The sequence below is a fragment of the Danio rerio genome, chromosome 7 (assembly GCF_049306965.1).
Source record: "Danio rerio strain Tuebingen ecotype United States chromosome 7, GRCz12tu, whole genome shotgun sequence".
NCBI lineage: Eukaryota > Metazoa > Chordata > Actinopteri > Cypriniformes > Danionidae > Danio > Danio rerio.
Window position 1 is genome coordinate 68172253 of NC_133182.1, and position 19217 is coordinate 68191469.

Genomic DNA, 19217 nt, shown 5'->3' on the forward strand with positions numbered 1-19217 from the left:
CAAAATCATTTCTTAAAAGATACGCGAGAGATGAACAATTGATAATAAAAACTTTATTATTATTAATTTGAATAATTAATATTAACATTAATGAATATTACACCTTCTTAATGAAAAGTCCCCTGAGACAATTAATGAAATCAGATGATTCACTGCATTCATAAATCTGACTTAATTTTATCAGAAAACTAAATATGGGGGAAAAAAGACAGTCATCATTAGAAAGTAGTGGTTGAAAATGTCTGGCAGATAACAGTGCAATACATGTTTTCTTCTTTATTTGTGTTTAAGGACTTGATATATGTAAAAATATCACAGAATATATATATATATATATATATATATATATATATATATATATTTTTTTTTTTTTTTTTTTTTTTTTTTTTTTTTTGCAGGCAATATGATGTTTTAAAGAATATTGAAGATTTAGCTACCCTTTAATGTTCTCATATTTTTGATATTCAATACATTTTATTCAATACATTTCATTTTAATCTTTATTTTATACATGTTGCTCAAGATACATTTGTACTTTTTAAATATTTTTTTTTCATTTCAAGGTTTGGATACTGTTTGGATACAAGACTCTGATACTGTTAAACATTACATTTTGTTAACTGTACAAATAAATCCGCACTGTAAAGTACTGAACTGAAAATGACGTTATTTTAATATAGTCAGTCGTGAACTAAAGTGGGCCGGTCTAAGGCTTGAAACTCCAGGGCTGAAAAGGAGTCCCACTCCGGCCCTGTTGTTCACCCTCGTGTCGAACCAATAACCAACCGACAATCTGCTAAACCAATCTCCGTTTGTCCTTAGAACACAATTTAAGATTTTTAGATAAAATCCAGGTGCTTCCTCATCCACCATTGACAGCACAGGTCATGATACATGTCAAGTCTTATGAAGCTACAGGAACACTTTTGTGCAGCAAAACAAAACTATAAAAACTACTTTGCTAGCCTACTGTATGTCTTCTTTCTTACTTCAGATCAGGGAGTGCTTTTACTATGGTCAGTATTGCCATTAGAGCCAGCAGCACAACATGCAAGCAGTAGTATAGTAGTTTAAATACATAATCACACTAAACCTTGTGAAAGTCTTTACATAAGAGTTGAAGCTGTAGCAGACTAAGTGAGAAAAATCTCCATTTTAAACCTCACAGTCTTGGGATATAATTAAAGTTCTTGTGCATGTGAAGGCAGATCTAAAAACATTTAGCAATATAGTGTGTCTGCATTAAGTACATGTGTGGTTGAGGGGAGTTTTAGGAGTAACCATTAATCAACTGAATAAATTACAAAGGTTTTTGAAAAATTGATTATTATTGACAATAATTAAAATACTTTAACTTTAAATGTTTTATAAATCAGTCTAATATGTTTCAATTTAGGTGTTGTCATGTGGATTGGCAGAGGAGTCATGTACTCCTGGATTTGAGTCGAATCTGCTGGTTTTTAAGGTCCACAAAGATCACCTTCACAGGGGCGAAAGGCTCGGAAGAGGTAAGCTGTGTTCTCCTGTCTATTTATACCATAGAAGCAGCTAAATACTGAGATTGGATGGCTATCAATCTCTACACAAAGCAGATGCACACATTTCTATATTCATGCATTCTATCTGCTCTGATCAATGTTGAAATGAGTAATGTCACTTAAAAGGGTTGTTTACCCAAAATTAAAAAATTACGAATTTTCTCACCCTTCACTTGTTGCAAAAAGATTTGGCTTTCTTTCATCTGTTAAACACAAATGAACAGATTTTGAAGAAGGTTGAAATCTATAGCCATTGACATCCATGGTATTTGTTTTCCCTGCTATGGAAGTCAATGGTTACAGGTTTTCAGTTTTTTTCATAATGTCTTTTTTTGTGTTAAACAGAAAACACAAAAGAAGACATTCTTTTGACATGAGGGTGAGCAAATAATGAGTACATTTTTATTTTGGGGTGAACTATCTCTTCAAATAAAAGTGCTAAAAAAGCATTGCACAAAGATGTACGGCATAAATATGAATAAGCGTTAGCTCTCATGCTATAAGCTTATGCTATAACACCTAGGGCTGGCCTGTACATTTGGAGGCCCTAAACAAAATACTTTTGCGGCCCTACCTTGCTCTAAATAGTGAAGTACTGCCATTGCAAACCAGACCACAATGATTATACTGCTTATTAAATATAATTAATGAAACAGAAAAGTACAGCTTTATTTCTTCTCCTAACTGTCCAGATGATTTATACATTTTAAAACAGCACTGTTTTTGTCAACTAGCAGCTTCAAAATTAAAAAATTAAGCAATCTTTAATAAAGGGAGCATTTATTCTTACTCTGCATGCTTCTAGAGTGTTAAACATATTCAACTCATTTGGCAAACAGATTGAAGATTCTATAAAAGATTCTAGGTTGAGTTTCTTTATAAATTTCAAAAGCAAAAACCCTGCAATGAACCGACAGTAAACAATCATTATCCAAAAAAGAAAATGCATTACTTAGTAATAAAATATTCTAAACTTATTAAAAACTCAAAACAACAACAGCAAAACAATTAAAATTATGCAAATATTGATCCATAAATAATAAAATCAATAAACAAATAATTTAAATATGACAAATATTAATATAAAAAGCATATAAGCAAAAGGGGAGCAACAAATACTGGGTTAATGTCAAGACCCAAACACAAAATGTATTATTATCTTCAGTCTAATCTCCCTGTTCCTTACATTTGAGATGCAGGGTCCAGAGCTTATATTAAACTATGATTAATTGAATTATGAAATAACTTTTATAAACTTCTTCTTTTTCTTTGGCCTTTGATTGCGGGGTCCATATAATAACAAGTTCCATATGATAACAACTTTTTTACACCTTCCGGCCGGCCTGTCGTATGGGCCTGTCACACTCATTCACTACGGACAATTTAGCCTACCCATTTACATTTACATTTAGTCATTTAGCAGACGCTTTTATCCAAAGCGACTTACAAATGAGGACAAGGAAGCAATTTACACAACTAAGAGCAACAATGAATAAGTGCTGTAGGCAAGTTTCAGGTCTGTAAAGTCTAAGAAGGGAAGTGTTAGTTTTTTTTTTTTTTTTTTTTTTTTTTTTTTTTTTTTTTGTACAATTAGTGTGATATTCAAAGAGGCAATTGCAGATTAGGAAGTGAAGTGGAGACTAAATAGTTGAGTTTTTAGTCGTTTCTTGAAAATAGCGAGTGACTCTGCTGTTCTGATGCAGTTAGGGAGTTCATTCCACCAACTGGGCAGATTGAGCGTGAGCGTTCGCGAAAGTGATTTTTTCCCTCTTTGGGATGGAACCACGAGGCGACGTTCATTCACAGAACGCAAGTTTCTGGAGGGCACATAGATCTGCAGAAGTGAGTGCAGATAAGAAGGTGCTAGGCCAGAAGTCACTTTGTAGGCAAACATCAGAGTTTTGAATTTGATGCGAGCAGCAACTGGCAGCCAGTGCAAACGGACTAGCAGCGGAGTGACATGTGCTCGTTTAGGTTCATTGAAGACCACTCGTGCTGCTGCGTTCTGGAGCAGCTGAAGAGGCTTGATAGAGTTAGCTGGAAGCCCAGCTAGTAGAGAGTTGCAGTAATCCAGTTTGGAGAGAACAAGAGCTTGAACAAGGAGTTGAGCTGCATGTTCAGATAAGAAGGGTCGGATCTTTCTGATGTTATAGAGTGCAAATCTGCACGATCGAGCAGTTCTAGAAATGTGGTCAGAGAAGTTTAGTTGGTCATCAATTGTTACTCCAAGGCTTTTCACCATTTTGGATGCAGTAATGGTTGCCCCATCCATCTGGATTGAAAAGTTATGGTGTAGAGTCGGGTTGGCAGAAACTACAAGCATTTCCGTTTTTGCGAGGTTCAGCTGAAGATGATGGTCTTTCATCCAGTGTGAAATATCCAACAGGCAGGCTGAGATACGAGCTGGAACCGAGGGATCATCAGGATGAAAAGAGAGGTATAGCTGGGTGTCATCAGCATAGCAGTGGTAGGAGAATCCATGTCTCTGGATGACTGGTCCTAGAGATGATGTGTAGATGGAGAAGAGAAGTGGCCCAAGAACAGAGCCTTGAGGTACCCCAGTGTTTAGATGCTGTAGGTTGGACACCTTTCCCCTCCAAGACACCCTGAATGACCTGTCAGAGAGGTAAGATCTGAACCATTGTATAACAGTGCCCGCAACGCCCAGTGACTCAAGCGTAGATAGCAGGATCTGGTGGTTGACAGTGTCAAAAGCAGCTGACAAGTCCAGCAAAATGAGGACTGATGATTTAGAGTCTGCTTTAGCCAGTCTGAGATCCTCCACGACCGAGAGCAGGGCAGTCTCAGTTGAGTGGCCTTTCTTAAAGCCGGATTGCTTGTTGTCCATGAGATTGTTTTGAGTAAGAAAGTCCAGGACTTGATTGAACACTACTTTCTCCAGAATCTTGGCCATGAATGGAAGCAGGGATACTGGTCTGTAGTTTTCAAGTAGCGTATGGTCCAGGTTGGGTTTCTTTAGCAGTGGGGTTACCCTAGCCTGCTTAAATGTAGTGGGGAATAAACCAGAGTCAAGAGATGTGTTAATTATGTGAGTCAGTGTTAGTATGACTGCAGGAGAGATGGCTTGCAAGAGATGAGAGGGAATGGGATCGAGTGGACAGGTGGTTGCATGGCTAGATAGCACAAGTTTGGACACCTCAGACTCAGAGAGCTGAGAAAAAGAGGTGAGTGTGTGTGGTGTTGGTGTTGTATCTTGCGTGTTTGTTGTAGGTGCAGCAAATTGAGCACTGATTTTTGCAGTTTTGGTGCAGAAGAATGTAGCAAAGTCATCAGTAGTAAGTGTGGAGGATGCGGGTGGAGGAGGAGGATAGAGGAGGGAGGAAAATGTTTTAAAAAGTAGGCGAGGATTAGTGGCATTGTTGATTTTCAGACGGTAATACGTCTGCTTTGCAGAAGTAACCTCAGCTGAGAAAGAGGACAGAAGAGTTTGGTATGTTAAGAGATGTGCAGGATTTTTAGTTTTCCGCCAAATTCTCTCTGCAGCCCGAAGTTTTGAGCGATGCTCACGGAGAGCATCCGAGAGCCAGGGTGCAGGAGGACTGGCACGGGCTGGCCTGGATGCAAGAGGACATAATCGGTCTAGACATGATGCTAGTGTGGAGCAGAGTGTATTAGTGGCACTGTTCGAATCAAGTGCAGTGAGTTTGCGAGATGGAGGAAGAGAGTCTGAAACAATGGTGGATAGTCTATTGGGTGAGAGAGATCGTAGGTTTCTGCGAAAGGTAACCAGTGTTGGAGTGTGTGGCGGCTCAGGAGTAATGTGGATGTTGAGAGACAGAAGGAAATGATCAGATATTTGTAGTGGAGTTACTATTGTTTGATCAGTGAAGCAGTGTCGTGTGTAAATAAGGTCTAGCTGATTACCTGATTTGTGGGTAGCAGAAGTAGGTGCTCTTTTTAGGTCAAAAGAGGCAAGCAAAGTCTGAAAGTCTGCAGCTTGCGGTTTGTCAACGTAAATGTTGAAGTCACCTAGCACCAATAAGGGAGTGGCAAAATTAGAAAAAGATGAGAGAAGAACATCCAGTTCATCTAGGAAGTGACCTAATTTACCTGGTGGGCGGTAGATGACAACCACATTTATGTAGAAGGGGTGGATAATGGTGACTGCATGGAATTCAAAGGAGCTGATTGTTGGCAGGGACGGTATCAGAGTAAATTTCCATTCTTTGGAAATTAGTAGTCCAGTCCCACCCCCTCTCCCTGTCTGACGAGGAGTGTGGGAAAAAGAGAAATTAGCAGAAAGAGTAGCATGTGTAGCAGTGTCCTCCTGCCTCAACCAGGTCTCAGTTAGAGCCATGAGATTATAGTCAGAATATGTAGCTATGGAGGTAATTTCACCATTTCACCTGTAGCATGTCTTTGGACTGTGGGAGGAAACCAGAGCACCTGGAGGAAACCCACGTGAACGCAGGGAGAGCATGTAAACTCCTTAAAGAAATGCCAACTGAGCCGAGGCTCGAACCAGCGACCCAGCGACCTTTTTGCTGTGAGGCGAACAAGCTGCCCAATGTGTCAGTGAAAGACACTTCAGTACTATTGCATTTTAGACTAAAAAAGCGTGTCCTATAAGTAGACAATGTTTATTAATCTGTAATTGTCTATTTTCTATAAATGTGCTACTAGATAATGTCTATAACATTATCATTACCACTTAAAAGTAATGCTAAAAATGATTTTGTACTCGTCTCGTCGTCATTTTTCTCTACAGTTTTTCTATGCCTGAAAAATAACGTTGGTTCCGTTTCATTTTCGCAGTCAAATTTCCCCCAAAATATCAGGCATATAAATGGGACAGTCAATGAAGCAAAGGCCATGGTGGCTGTATCTATGCATGGATTTGCGTTCTTGTGTTGACTAGTCGGTCTTGCAGGTTACCTTGGAAGAACAAACTTGAACCGCAAAAACATAGAACGCATATGAGAAATGAGATGCTGCGAGCTTCCTGTTGATCTTTCTGATGACCTTCACACAAAAACAATTCCAACCAAAATAATTGTTTTTAAGTGAAAATGTATAAATATTTAGGTACTAAAGCACTGTCAATTAAGATAAATGTAAAATGCAAATAAAAACGATGTCAGCAAGGAAACGGCTCACACCACTAGTGGGTTGTGGGGCCTCCTAGTGGTGACGGGGCCCTAAGCAGCCTCTTAGTTCGGTTACAGGGAGGGCCAGCTTTGACACCTACAGATGTAACAATTATCAAATGACAGAATCATTCATTTATTGACTAATGGCACTCTATTGAGATATATTTGGAAAAACGATTGCCTTGTGTAGGAAATCATTTATCTGCCTGTGTTTTGGCAATTCTCATATTTATTTATTTGTTAAAAAAATAAATAAATTAAAAAAAAAAAAATATATATATATATATATATATATATATATATATATATATATATATATATATATATATATATATATATATATTATATATATATATATATATATTATTATATTATATAATATTAATATATAGTAAAATTAGTAAAATTATAGTTCTCATCAAAATAAAAATGTACTCACCATTTATTCATTAATTCATTTATTCATTTTCTTTTTGGCTTAGTCCCTTTATTAATCTGGGGTCGCCACAGTAGAATGAACCGCCAACTTATCCAGTATATGTTTTACGCAGTGGATGTCCTTTCACCTGCAACCTATCTTTGGGAAAAACCCATGCACACTCATTCACACTCGTACACTACGGACAATTTAGCCTACCCAATTCACCTTATACCGCATGTCTTTGGACTGTGGGGGAAACCAGAGCACCAGGAGGAAACCCTTGCAAACGCAGGGTGAACATGCAAACTCCACACAGAAACGTCAACTGACCCAGCCAATGCTCGAACCAGCAACCTTCTTGCTGTGAGGCGACAGCACTACCTACTGCGCCACTGCATTGCCCTACTCACCAATTACTCTCCCTTTAATGATTTTGAGAGACTGTGGTTTTAATGGTTTGGTTTACCAAAAAATGAAAACTCTGTTATGAACTGTGTCTAACCAATTATATTTGAAAACAAAATATATATTTTAGTAGTTTTCTTTTGCAAAACATCAGCCAAATTCAATTTGCCAAAATAAAACTAAGCCCCAGACAACTAGACATGCGTGGGTGCGTGCGACATGCACTCTATGTTGATTTTGTGCTTTAGTCTTAGTCCTTCATTTATTTTTGAACATTTTTCAGATTTATTCCAGTTTTGTAGATTTTATTTTAAACAACTTCTATAATCCTTTTTTCTGTTGCAGTTATACATGTGTGTGTGTGTGTGTGTGTGTGTGTGTGTGTGTGTGTGTGTGTGTGTGTGTGTGTGTGCATACGTGTGTGTGTGTGTGTGTGTGTGTGTGTGTGCATACGTGTGTGTGTGTGTGTGTGTGTGTGTGTGTGTGTGTGTGTGTGTGTGTGTGTGTGTGTGTGTGTGTGTGTGTGTGTGTGTGTGTGTGTGTGTGCATACGTGTGTGTGTGTGTGTGTGTGTGTGTGTGTGTGTGTGTGTGTGTGTGTGTACGTGTGTGTGTGTGTGTGTGTGTGTGTGTGTGTGTGTGTGTGTGTGTGTGTGTGTTTCTGCACACACATGATAATTTTAATTTTTATTTTTGCTCCAAACCCAGGCCTTTGCAAAACTGTAAAACATTTGAGATTTATAATGGGTTTAATATTTTTTTTGAACAAATGAATCTAAAAGAAAACAATCTTTTTTCTCTTTTCCCATTTACTTTCAATGTGGGGTTAGTTTGACTCAAAATAAGCTACTTTTTTTACCTACCTTTAAAACAACTGAATCAAGTCTAGTGCTTTAAAATAGATTTTTTTTACCCCTGAGATGAAAGGAACATATAAAATAGCAAACATGCATCAAAGTTGCCCTGAACCTGTAGGCCAATTAAGGGTTAAAACCCTGATTCATTTGTGTAAAGTCCATGTCTGGTACTGTAACTGTATTAATTTATAATTATTATTTTATTATCAAATGTATACAATTTTGATAGTAATGCCAGATTTTCAGGTCTTACATTCAACAACTGAATAGTAGAATAGTGATTGGCTTGGCAATGTTTTGTTTTGCTAACGCTAAATTAATCTCTTTTGTTGACAGTCCGTTTTAACACATGCGATAGACGAACAAGAGTCTATTTTCAGTCCACTGATCAGGAGATTGATCTGAACAGGGATGGGACTCTGATGATGAGGAGGTCAGTGACTCTTCATGAAGGCTTCAAGGAGTTTTCAGTGACTGCATGGGACTCCAGTGGCAAAAAGCACACGACCTCTGTCAGAGTTGAGCGTGTCCGTTATCTCGGGAGTAATGACGTGAATAACTTAAGGAATACCTCCTCTGTAGAGGTACAGTTAATTCAGGCAAAAGTACAGGCAAATTGGAAATGAAAGTGATCATGTTCTTCTTACTTTGTTTAAAAAAAAATAGCACAAATATCATCTGTTTTTTCATAGATGGAATCTTCCTCTGATGATCTGGTTCTGACTTTCCCAAAGTCTTCAACTGGTTTAAAGAGAGCAAAGAGAGGTTGGATTATTCCTCCAGTCAGTGTATCTGAGAATAGCAGAGGTCCTTTCCCAATGAGGCTGGTCCAGGTCAGTGACAGTTAGGAAAGAACTCTTGAAAATGTTGTGGATTAGAAGATTTGTCTGTTTTTGATTGTTATTCTGATGTCGTTCTGTATTTAGATAAAGTCAGATTCTGCTTCTGAATATCAGATGGCATACAAGATCACAGGCGAAGGAGCAGATCAGGACCCTAAGGGGATTTTCAAAATAGACAGACTATCAGGGTGGATCAATGTGACTCAGCAACTTGACAGAGAAGAAAAAGCTTCATACAAAGTAAGTTGATTCTTACTCTTTTCAGGTTTAAAAAATCTACAATTGCTGTATTACATTTTATATTGTTATGGAGATGCTTTGCATTTGTTTGCTAAAGATTTCTGTATGACCTGACTACCATGTTTTTGATGCACTGATGTAGGTCAAAATATAACACTGACAATTGACAACTATTTAAAAATAATACAATAAAACTATGTCTTTAGCTTGTAGCTCATGCCACTGGAATGGATGAGAATATAGTGGAAAAGCCATTCGAATTTATTGTAACTGTGATGGATCAAAATTATAATAAGCCAGTGTTTACTCAAAACCCTTTCAATGCAAATGTTCCTGAAGCTTTGGAAAAGGGTAAGTGGATGGTGCAGTTTTAGGTGAAATTGCTTTCATTACTTTTCATTTGTTTTTCTCCCTTAAATGTATCTTCAGCTCAAATAATAGTTTAATTACTCTCTCACCAAAGGTGAAGTGTTTATGACGGTCACAGCCACTGATGCAGATGATAAAGAAAATACTGACAATGCTGATATCAGTTATGCCATTATCAGCCAAGATCCACCATCTCCAAAACCAATCATGTTTGCTATCAATCCTGTAAGTGGAGGGATTTCTGTGCTAGAAACAGGCCTGGACAGAGAGGTGAGAAATGCTTTTTGATGAATTAGAGTGGTTGTTCAATTTTATGCAAAAAGCTCATCAGTCATCTTCCTCTTCCAGCAATGGTCTAGATATACTTTGGTTATTACGGCTACTGACATGAACGGAGAGGGTGGGTCAACCACTGGCACAGCAGTAATTACTGTTATGGACAGCAATGATAATGCACCTCTGTTTGAGCAAACCTCTGTAATGTATATTTCTTTCTTTATTTACTATACTATAAAATTAGCTACTTATATTCGATTAAAACTCACAAACTTTCACAAAATTTCTTTGTTTCAGCACACTGTATCTGTCCCAGAGAATCAAGTAGGGGCTAAAGTGGCCAACCTTCCAGTTACTGATGGAGATGAACCTGAATCAACAGCTTGGTCAACCAAGTATCGAGTCATTGGTGGTGACAAGGGTGGGTTTTTCAATGTCAGCACTGGACCCAGTCATCTAGAGGGCGTCATCACCACTGTAAAGGTACTGTCTGTGTGTGGTACTCAAGTCTGTCCAGGCATAAGTAATGGCAATGGTTGTGATGGCATAACTTATTGATAAGCATTTCTTTTTCCTTTTAGCCTCTGGACTATGAGAAGACCAAGCAGTACATTCTGTCTGTGATTGTTGAGAACGATGATAAATTTGTCGGTTCTTTGCCTACTTCAACTGCCACAGTCACTGTGAATGTAGAAGATGTGAATGAGCCGCCTGAGTTTATTCCAAAGGAGAAGTTTATTTCCAAACCTGAAGATTTACCTGTTGGTAGTAATTTAGTCATTTACACAGCCACTGATGTAGACACTGAAAAAAAGCAAAAGATAACGTGAGTACCATCTTGTATTTTTATTTATTTATTTTTTTACTTCTGATGGACTTTTTGTGTATTTACTTTCCTGTGACACTAAATGTTAGACAGCCCAAGCACTATTAATCATGTGGCTGGTGCTAGCAAATACCTATCAAGTACTAAGTCCCCTCCAGTTTCAAGTCTTTTATGTAGAACTCAAACTATGAAATACCTTTACATACATTTGAACTTCAGGTGGATTCAGTTGCTCTTGCTAAACATTTTAACCTGTATGTTTTTGTTCCTTACAGTTATAGAATTGACTATGATCCTTCTGTCTGGCTCAGTATAACAGACTCTGGACAGATTCAAGTCAAGAAACCTATGGATCGAGAATCTTCCAATGTCAAAGATGGCAAATACAAAGCTCTGATTTTGGCTTTGGATGATGATGGTGTGTTTATTTATTTATTTTTTCTTAACAAAAGTTCCTGTCTAAATTCTTCCCTTTTTAAAATACTTGAACAAATGTTGTTTGCAGTTGAGTCTCCAGCAACTGGCACAGGAACACTGGTAATTGAACTGCAGGATGTAAATGACAATGCTCCTGTTATTAATGAAAGGACCATAAAATTGTGCAATCGTGAATCAGCCCCAGTTCTTCTCTCTATAACGGACAACGATGGACCTCCTTTTGCTGGTCCCTTCAGTGTTGAGCCCCAAGGTGATACCAGTAAAAACTGGTCTGTTTTTTTCAATGGTGAGTACTTGTTTTTGTTTTATTTATTTGATTTAATATACATTGGTAATCTGACTGGCTGAGTGGACATTTCTAACTATTACATTTGCCAATTTTAGAAACTGGTCATTATCTGAGTCTCAAGTCTCAATCTCGGCTGGACCAGGGTGAATACAATGTAGTCCTGAGAGTTACTGATCGGGAGGGTGAATCTCAGGAGAATACTATTCAAGCAAGTGTGTTTGACTGCAAAGGAGAGGCATTCCAATGTACGGAAAATCAAGAAGCAGGCCGTCCACTGTTTGGTGTTCTTGGCGTCCTGGGAGGAATCTTACTTCTGCTATGTATGTTAAGTTTTCTATGTGTATCCTGTATCTTTACTCCTGTGCAGTTAGGCTTACTTGTCAAGGTCAATGCAGTGTGTGTGTGATTAATGTGAGCTCTGTGTACTGCTAATTTTAAAGCTGTCCCTCCTTCCTCAGTGCTTGGTCTTCTGAGCATGTTCTTGCGGAAGAAAAACAGCGCTCCTCCTTCCTGAAGATGATGTAAGGGACAACATCTACTATTATGATGAGCAAGGCATAAACAGAAAAATAATGTTATTGGTTATTACTACTGTCGATAGCTGTGCTTCAGTTTTCAAAAGTTTGTGTTGCAGTCCATCTATACTGAAGTGTAACGCCAGCTTTTTCAATCTAAAACTGGGTCTTCAACATTTTCATAATGATCCATTTTCATCGGTAAACGTTACCAGAGTAGCGTAGAGGCAAAAGGCACAACTATTTAAATTGATCAAAAGCATTAATGGGCTGTGTCAACCCGCCTGCATATTAGTTATATGCCTGACTAAATTAAATGTACTATTTCTTCACAAATAAATCTGCTAATGAGCATAATGACTATTCATTTAGAAATAAAGGTACAACTTTAATTATTACTGTCCTTGCTTAACTAATCTGTAAATAAAACAAGTCAGACAATAAAAAAGCGCACAAACCTGCAACCGTGACACCTGTTGCCATGACGAGAACTCCTGGATGAGTTTTGTTTTATCGATAATTTACTTATCACAATGTCGATAGTCAAGTCTAGAGGTTCGTTCTTCGTATTTGAAATACTCAGTTAGCTGGATTTGGTTATTAAAGATTTGACAAGATCCAGGATCGTTTCATTCTTTACAACTCATCCGAAAAAATAAAAATTAGTAAAAAAAAAATTATATATTAATAAAACTTATGCAACCTGCACTCTGAAATAAAAGCTCAAAGACTGGTGGTTTAAAGAGAAAATGTATTGATATGAACTTTTTAGATACAAATGCGTACAATCGCTTTAGTACAAATTGTGTATAATAAGACATACACAATATGCAACTTTTTTTATGGAATAATACATTTATGCAGTCATGAACATGTTTTGACAGCTAATATGACGGTGATTTGATGCTTCACAAAAGTTGCAGACACCTTTAACAATATCTAAATGCTTTTGTGATGCAAAATTATTTTAAATATCCAGTTATTCTTTACACTAATTAAGAAACCAGCTACAATAATACTACTATGACTACTATAAAGGAAATCCACTCTAACTTTAAAACTAATAAATAATTAATACTCTTAACACAGGAAAGTGTAAAGCCTGCAGCCCACAACAAAGGTGAAAAGTTATTGCGTATCATATTAAACAAACCGTTTACTACGAATTTCAAGTAAATTTTGCTCATGTGGATAATTGAATATTAATCAGATGATGTCATTATGCTGCTGTGCCATCAACCAATCGTTGCATTGCTGATCATGATTTCAAGGATCGATAGATCAATCCCTCACAACACACGCAGTGATCTCAGATCAGTTCACCCAGAAATTTTAATCTGATTTTTCGAACTTGTTTAAAGAACCCAATTAGCCAGAGATCCGTTACCAAGATTAAAAGATCCAGGATCATCTTAGATCATTTAAGTGGGGTACGAAGAACGGACCCCAGCTAACTGAGTAATCCACCATAGGGTCATTTTGAAAACGTAGCCCTATATACATTAATGGAGATCATGAATTATGTGTATTTTGTCTTTAAAACGAACGCTACGGAGCGGTACAGTATGACGCCGTTCCTTTTTGTGCTCACCAGCTGACTGATTACCTCCATATAGATGACTTTCCTGCTTTTACCAGTTTGTCCAGTTAGCTCGGCAGTCTTGAGATGCAGAAAGGAGTTGACCACTATGGTGGGGTTTGAATAGGGTGAGTAACAGTTTCAGAAAGCGAGTAAGAGAAAAACAAAAGCCAAAAAAATAAATAAACAAGTAAATAACAGGGTGAGGATGTGGTAAAATCAGTAAATGTGGTAAAAATCAGCCAAGTGCTTTTCTTTTTTTGAGTTGCTTTAGAAAGCTGTCGGTTGGGTTTAGGGAAGTGGGCGGATCAATTTGTGCTTTTGAAAACCCTATTGGTTGGGTTTAGGGAAGAAGGCGGGTAGGTCAGTCGATTGATCAGTCAGTCAGTCAGTCTGTCGGCAAGGGCCTCTGAATTTAAACAAAAGCAGCAGGCGGCGAATGGCACTTGTGAGAGAAATTTGAGATCTAAAAAGTATACACAATGGCCTCTGGTAAATTCACGAAAACAAAAACTTCAAAAAAACGTACCTCCTTGGCGCTCTCCAGAAATGTATTTAGCGATATGTTTTCAGAATGAGCCTGGGTTGAAGCAATCCACATACACTTCACAAACAGGATTAGATTGTAAACTATTATAAGTAAAGGTGATTGAAAAAGTCTGAACCAACTGCTGTTTTTCCCCTCAAGGGAGTTCAATTGAATTAGGGACAATAAAATCAATACTTTTTAACTGTGGGTTAAAAATGTTGTAAAAATGCAAATGATACATAATCTAGAAGATAAAACATGGCCAATTTCCTCATCAAGAGATTTATTTGTGAATTAATAATTATATTTAACTGGAGTCATGCACATATTATGTACAGTGGAAGTACAAGTAAAAAAATTGATATATGAAAATTATAGCCCTCCTGTGAAATTATAACATTGTCGCTGGTTCGAGTCCAGGCTGGGTCAGTTAGCATGTTGCCCATTGTTCACGTTGGTTTTCTCTGGGTGCTCCGGTTTTCCTAACTGTCCAAAGACATGCAGTATAGATAAACTAAATTGGCCGTGGTGTATGTGTGTGAATGAATGTGTATGGATGTTTCCCAGTACTGAGTTGTAGCTGGAAGGGCTTCCGCTGTGTAAAACATATGCTGGATAAGTTGGCAGTTCATTCCGCTGTGGCGACCCCTGATGAATAAAGGGACTAAGACGAAGGAAAATGAATGAATGAATGTATTGGTTTAGTCGAAAGTTGTTGTAGATTTAATTTTTTATGTAGTGATTGTGCAAAAGTCAATTAGAGCAATTACTTTGTAGTATTTTTGCAGGTTTCTATTTCCCACTTTAATCACTGATTTTGGTTTTGATTGGCACTCTGAACTGCGGACTACAGTCAACCTGCTTGTTACTGAAGATGATAAATGTGGATCCTCTGCCTTGACATTCTGCTTTTCATTATTCATTTATCAACCTTTGCTTACTTGTAGATGTAAACAAGACGCTTGTCAATTTTATGTTGGTTTAAGGAAAACAAAGGAAGCTGGATGTCAGATGATAAGAAAAAGAAAATAAAAAAATTAAAAATTTTAATCTTTGTTGTTGTTAGATTTCCAACCTTTGTATGTCATTTACATAAACTTTTATAATTTATTACTCACTTATTCATGATTGATAACTGATTGTTGACATGTTGCTGTATTTTTTATGCAAGTACATACAGTGGTAGTTGAATCAACATAGGATAAAGTGGAACCAACCCTTGTATATAGTGTTATGACTTATCATTACATTACTAAAATGACAAATATTGGACTCAACCTTTTCGTTAACTTAATTTCTTTCAATGGTTTTATATGTATTTTTATAAATTATTTGATCATAGTCTCAAACTTTAATATGCTTTAAATATAAAAGCATGCTATTTGTAAAAAAAAGTGAACATTGTCATATTTTATTTAAAACGGACTAAATTGTCCATATCCTTTTTTTAAACTTAAAAACAGAGGCTTATAATCTCAGAAAAGTGAGCCCTGTGATCAAAACAATAAAACTGTTAATAAAATGTTAATAATGCAGTCCTTGTTTGGTGATAATATATAACACAATATTTATTAGGCATTTATGGTATGGCCATCATTTTGAACATGGACATTACAAATATAGAATGTGGGGGGGAAATACCAATCAATCAAACAACCAATCAGTGCAATCAATCAGTGGCAGAATAGAGTATGCTACCAATCCAGTAAAGATCTAACTGTAAAATTAGACTGAATCTAAATAATGTAGTTTTGGGATGAACTGCACATGTACCTACACTACTTACTGCACATGTGATTTTTCTTTTCTTTTTTTTTAATAAATTAGCAACAATTTCAATAAATCTTGTTTCAAATTGTCATTATTGGGTATTTTGTGTAGAATTTTGAGGAAATAAATTAATTTAATCTATTTTGGATTAAGGCTGTAACAATTTATTTTTGGAAAAAGTGAAGCGCTTTGAATACTTTCCGGATGCACTGTATCTAATCTGTCGTTACACAGCCATCTGCTTTATGATCAAGAATGTTTCTTGTGCAAATATGCTTATGTAGTGTAACAAGCCTTTGTTATATTTGGTTGCATATTTTGTGACCTGCAAACCTTACTTTATCGAATGAAAAAGTACCACACAATTAATTAAATGGTAAGATCAGATGTATTCAAATCAATGAGAAAAGATGTAGCTGAAATGTTTATTGTTGATAACATTATAAAATGAAAGTATCAATTGAATTATAAAATAAACGTAACTGTTCAGGCTCAATCTGTGCACCTAAAATATATTACAAGTAGGCAAATATGTTTATTACAATCTTTTGTGCATGCTAAATAATGAATGATGAGGGGTTTTTTTAACAAGGAATTATTTGTCACCATTCTGAAATGTTCTCCTTGTTTTGGTTAGTTTTTTTCCTCTGCAAGAAAACCCACCAAGCAATTAACTCAGTTAATTTAAGATCAGTAGAGATTATGAGGTTGAAACAAATTAAGCTATTCTGTTTGCTTTAGGAGGTGAGGATTTTGAATGTTTTTGGAAAAAAGTTGTGAAACAGCACTTTAGAGTATTACTGCATATGCCTAAATTGTTTGTGAATTACACATATTATTTCTGAGTGAAAATATGATGAATAATAACTTCTAAATTACCTACTGCTTTGCAAAAAAAGCAAAAATTGTAAGTAAAAAAAGTAAAAATTGTCATTTTTGTAATGGTGAATGCACAGAAGTTTTATAAACAGACTTGTTTGAAAATCCAAATGTTTTCTTTCTCATAAGTGTATCATAATGCGAAAAAAGGACCAAAAAGTTTCAGTGTACTAGTAGTATATCTGAATTCTGTCTGAAATTTGTGTTCACTGTAAAAAGCTGTACGTTTCTTTACTTTTGAAAAAAAAAGGTGAGCAAACCTGTTGCCTTACATGCAACAAGTTGACTTTAAAAAAAAAAAAAAAAAAAGTGAGTAAATCTGTCATTTTAATCTCTACCACTGGATGTCAAAATAACTCAACAAGTAGCGAAATAAAGTAATACTTTTTGTTTGTTTGTTTGTTTGGTTGGTTGGTTCAACTTAAAATGCAGACAGCAATATACACACTTTTGTACACAATGCATTTAAGTAAAACCATGTGTTTATGGCTTGCTATATATTTCAGAAACTGTAATGTAATTTATATAGACTAATCTTAAATTCAGTTTATGAAACATTTGTTGTATTGAAAGATTAAAGATAAACAAACATTTAGTGAAAATATGAGACTGATCAGTAATTCTTCAAATTAGTTGTATTTTCTTGCCTGGCGATTCATTCTGCTGTGGCGAACTCTGAAATAGAGACTTAGCTGAAGGAAAATAATTAATGAATTATTTACCTGCCTAAAGTCTGAATTTAATTTCTTTTAATACTGTAGTACAAAAAAAAAAGATGATAATGGTTAAATTCTCGTGTTTTTTCCCTCTCTTTATGGCTCATATCTCACAAAAAAGATTTAAAAGTAAAAAGTCAAATATCTGCACACTCTTAATACTTGTTGTAATAATAATAATATTAATAATAATAATAATAATAATGCATTTTATTTAAAGGCACCTTTCATGACACTTAGCTAGAACAATCAGTTCAAATAAAAACAAAATGTAGGCTTGTAGGCTTTCTCTTTTTATAAGGGAAGTTGCAGAACTGTCTAACACTTTTTTTTTTTTTTTTTTTTTTTTGGTTATAAAGGCTTCTTGAACAAGAGGTCTCTTCTAATATTTAAACACTTAATTTGACTGCATAAATCAAATTTAAAAATTCCTATATTTGTGCCAGAGCATTTTTTGTGTGTTTTGATTCCTTTTTTCTACCACCTGTTCAACCATCAGCAGTTCCTCATTCCATTATAATAAAGAAATTACTTTGTTGTTGGTAATTTTCTATATATAGTTTTCTAGATATTTTGTGATATTTTGCAGGTACTGGAGTATGAAAGACAAAATAGTGTATAGTGTTTAGATTTTGTAGTATGTAATTTAATGCATCTGGTAATTCAGTTATATAATTTCAAGTGGAATGTTGAATATGCCTAACTCAGTAAAACATTTGTATGTTTTACACATATGAAACTTTCCCAGATGTCTGTCTGAAAAATGTATGCCCAGAAACTTGCCTTGATTTTATCTAAAGCAAGCTCTTTGCAAATATGTATTAGAAAGAATCTATTATGATCTTTCAAAAGGGCTGCAGCCTTGCATGTTGCTTATATTGATGGTGTGAAAATGCCACAGCCCACAGGCAACCCACAATAAAAATTATAAATACATCCAGTGAAAGGATGGACAGCTCACGCAGTAGCAGTGGAGTCTGAACAACAAGTAGGGAAGTGTTATCTCAAAGACCTTTCAAGAAATTTTGTTTCAAACGAACACAATGATGATTGGGCAATTGGGAGCAGTTTTTATGTTTTGTAAGGTAGGAGACTTTTTGCAGACATTGTTTAGTATGTAAGTAACTGTGAAAAAATATATTTTGTAAATATGTTGAAATAAAAAAAATTTAACTTATATGTCAAATTTAAATTATTTTTCAATTATTTCCCAAATGATGCTTAAAAAAACAAGTACAATGTTTACAATATTTCCAATTATAATTTTCCTCTGGAAAAAGTATTTTTTAGTGTATTGTTATTTTCTTTGCTTGGTCAGATTAAAAGTAATAAAGTACTGTACGATGGGATGGTGATTTATATATATATAAGTCTATATAAGTCAGAATTATTAGCCCCCCTGAATTATTAGTCCCCCTGAATTATTTTTTTTTACCCAATTTCTGTTTAACGAAGAGACTTTTTTAACAGATTTCTAAACATAATAGTTTTAATTACTCATTTCTCACCGACTCGATCCCAGTCATTCCCCTCGCTGGCCAGCAGAGGTCATCATCACCGGACTATTGACATTACGTCATCCACTTACACTGATTGCCTACACACCTGAACCACATCCA

General features: G+C 35.8%; 1 protein-coding gene across 2 annotated transcripts in view; it reads left to right on the plus strand.

The window, feature by feature from the left end:
• Window positions 1–15281, plus strand: part of cdh30 (cadherin 30) — an 18986-nt gene extending 3705 nt beyond the window's left edge. The window contains exons 2-14 of one of the 2 annotated variants that reach the window (XM_073907455.1): window positions 1397–1508; window positions 8667–8914; window positions 9023–9163; window positions 9257–9412; window positions 9619–9763; window positions 9876–10051; window positions 10130–10258; window positions 10355–10540; window positions 10639–10883; window positions 11159–11301; window positions 11389–11607; window positions 11706–11930; window positions 12069–15281. In XM_073907455.1, the coding sequence (XP_073763556.1) occupies window positions 1397–1508; window positions 8667–8914; window positions 9023–9163; window positions 9257–9412; window positions 9619–9763; window positions 9876–10051; window positions 10130–10258; window positions 10355–10540; window positions 10639–10883; window positions 11159–11301; window positions 11389–11607; window positions 11706–11930; window positions 12069–12124 (2181 nt within the window). In that variant the 3' untranslated portion in view covers window positions 12125–15281. The other variant, XM_073907454.1, reaches the window with a different exon arrangement.
• The last annotated feature ends 3936 nt before the right edge of the window (window positions 15282–19217 follow it).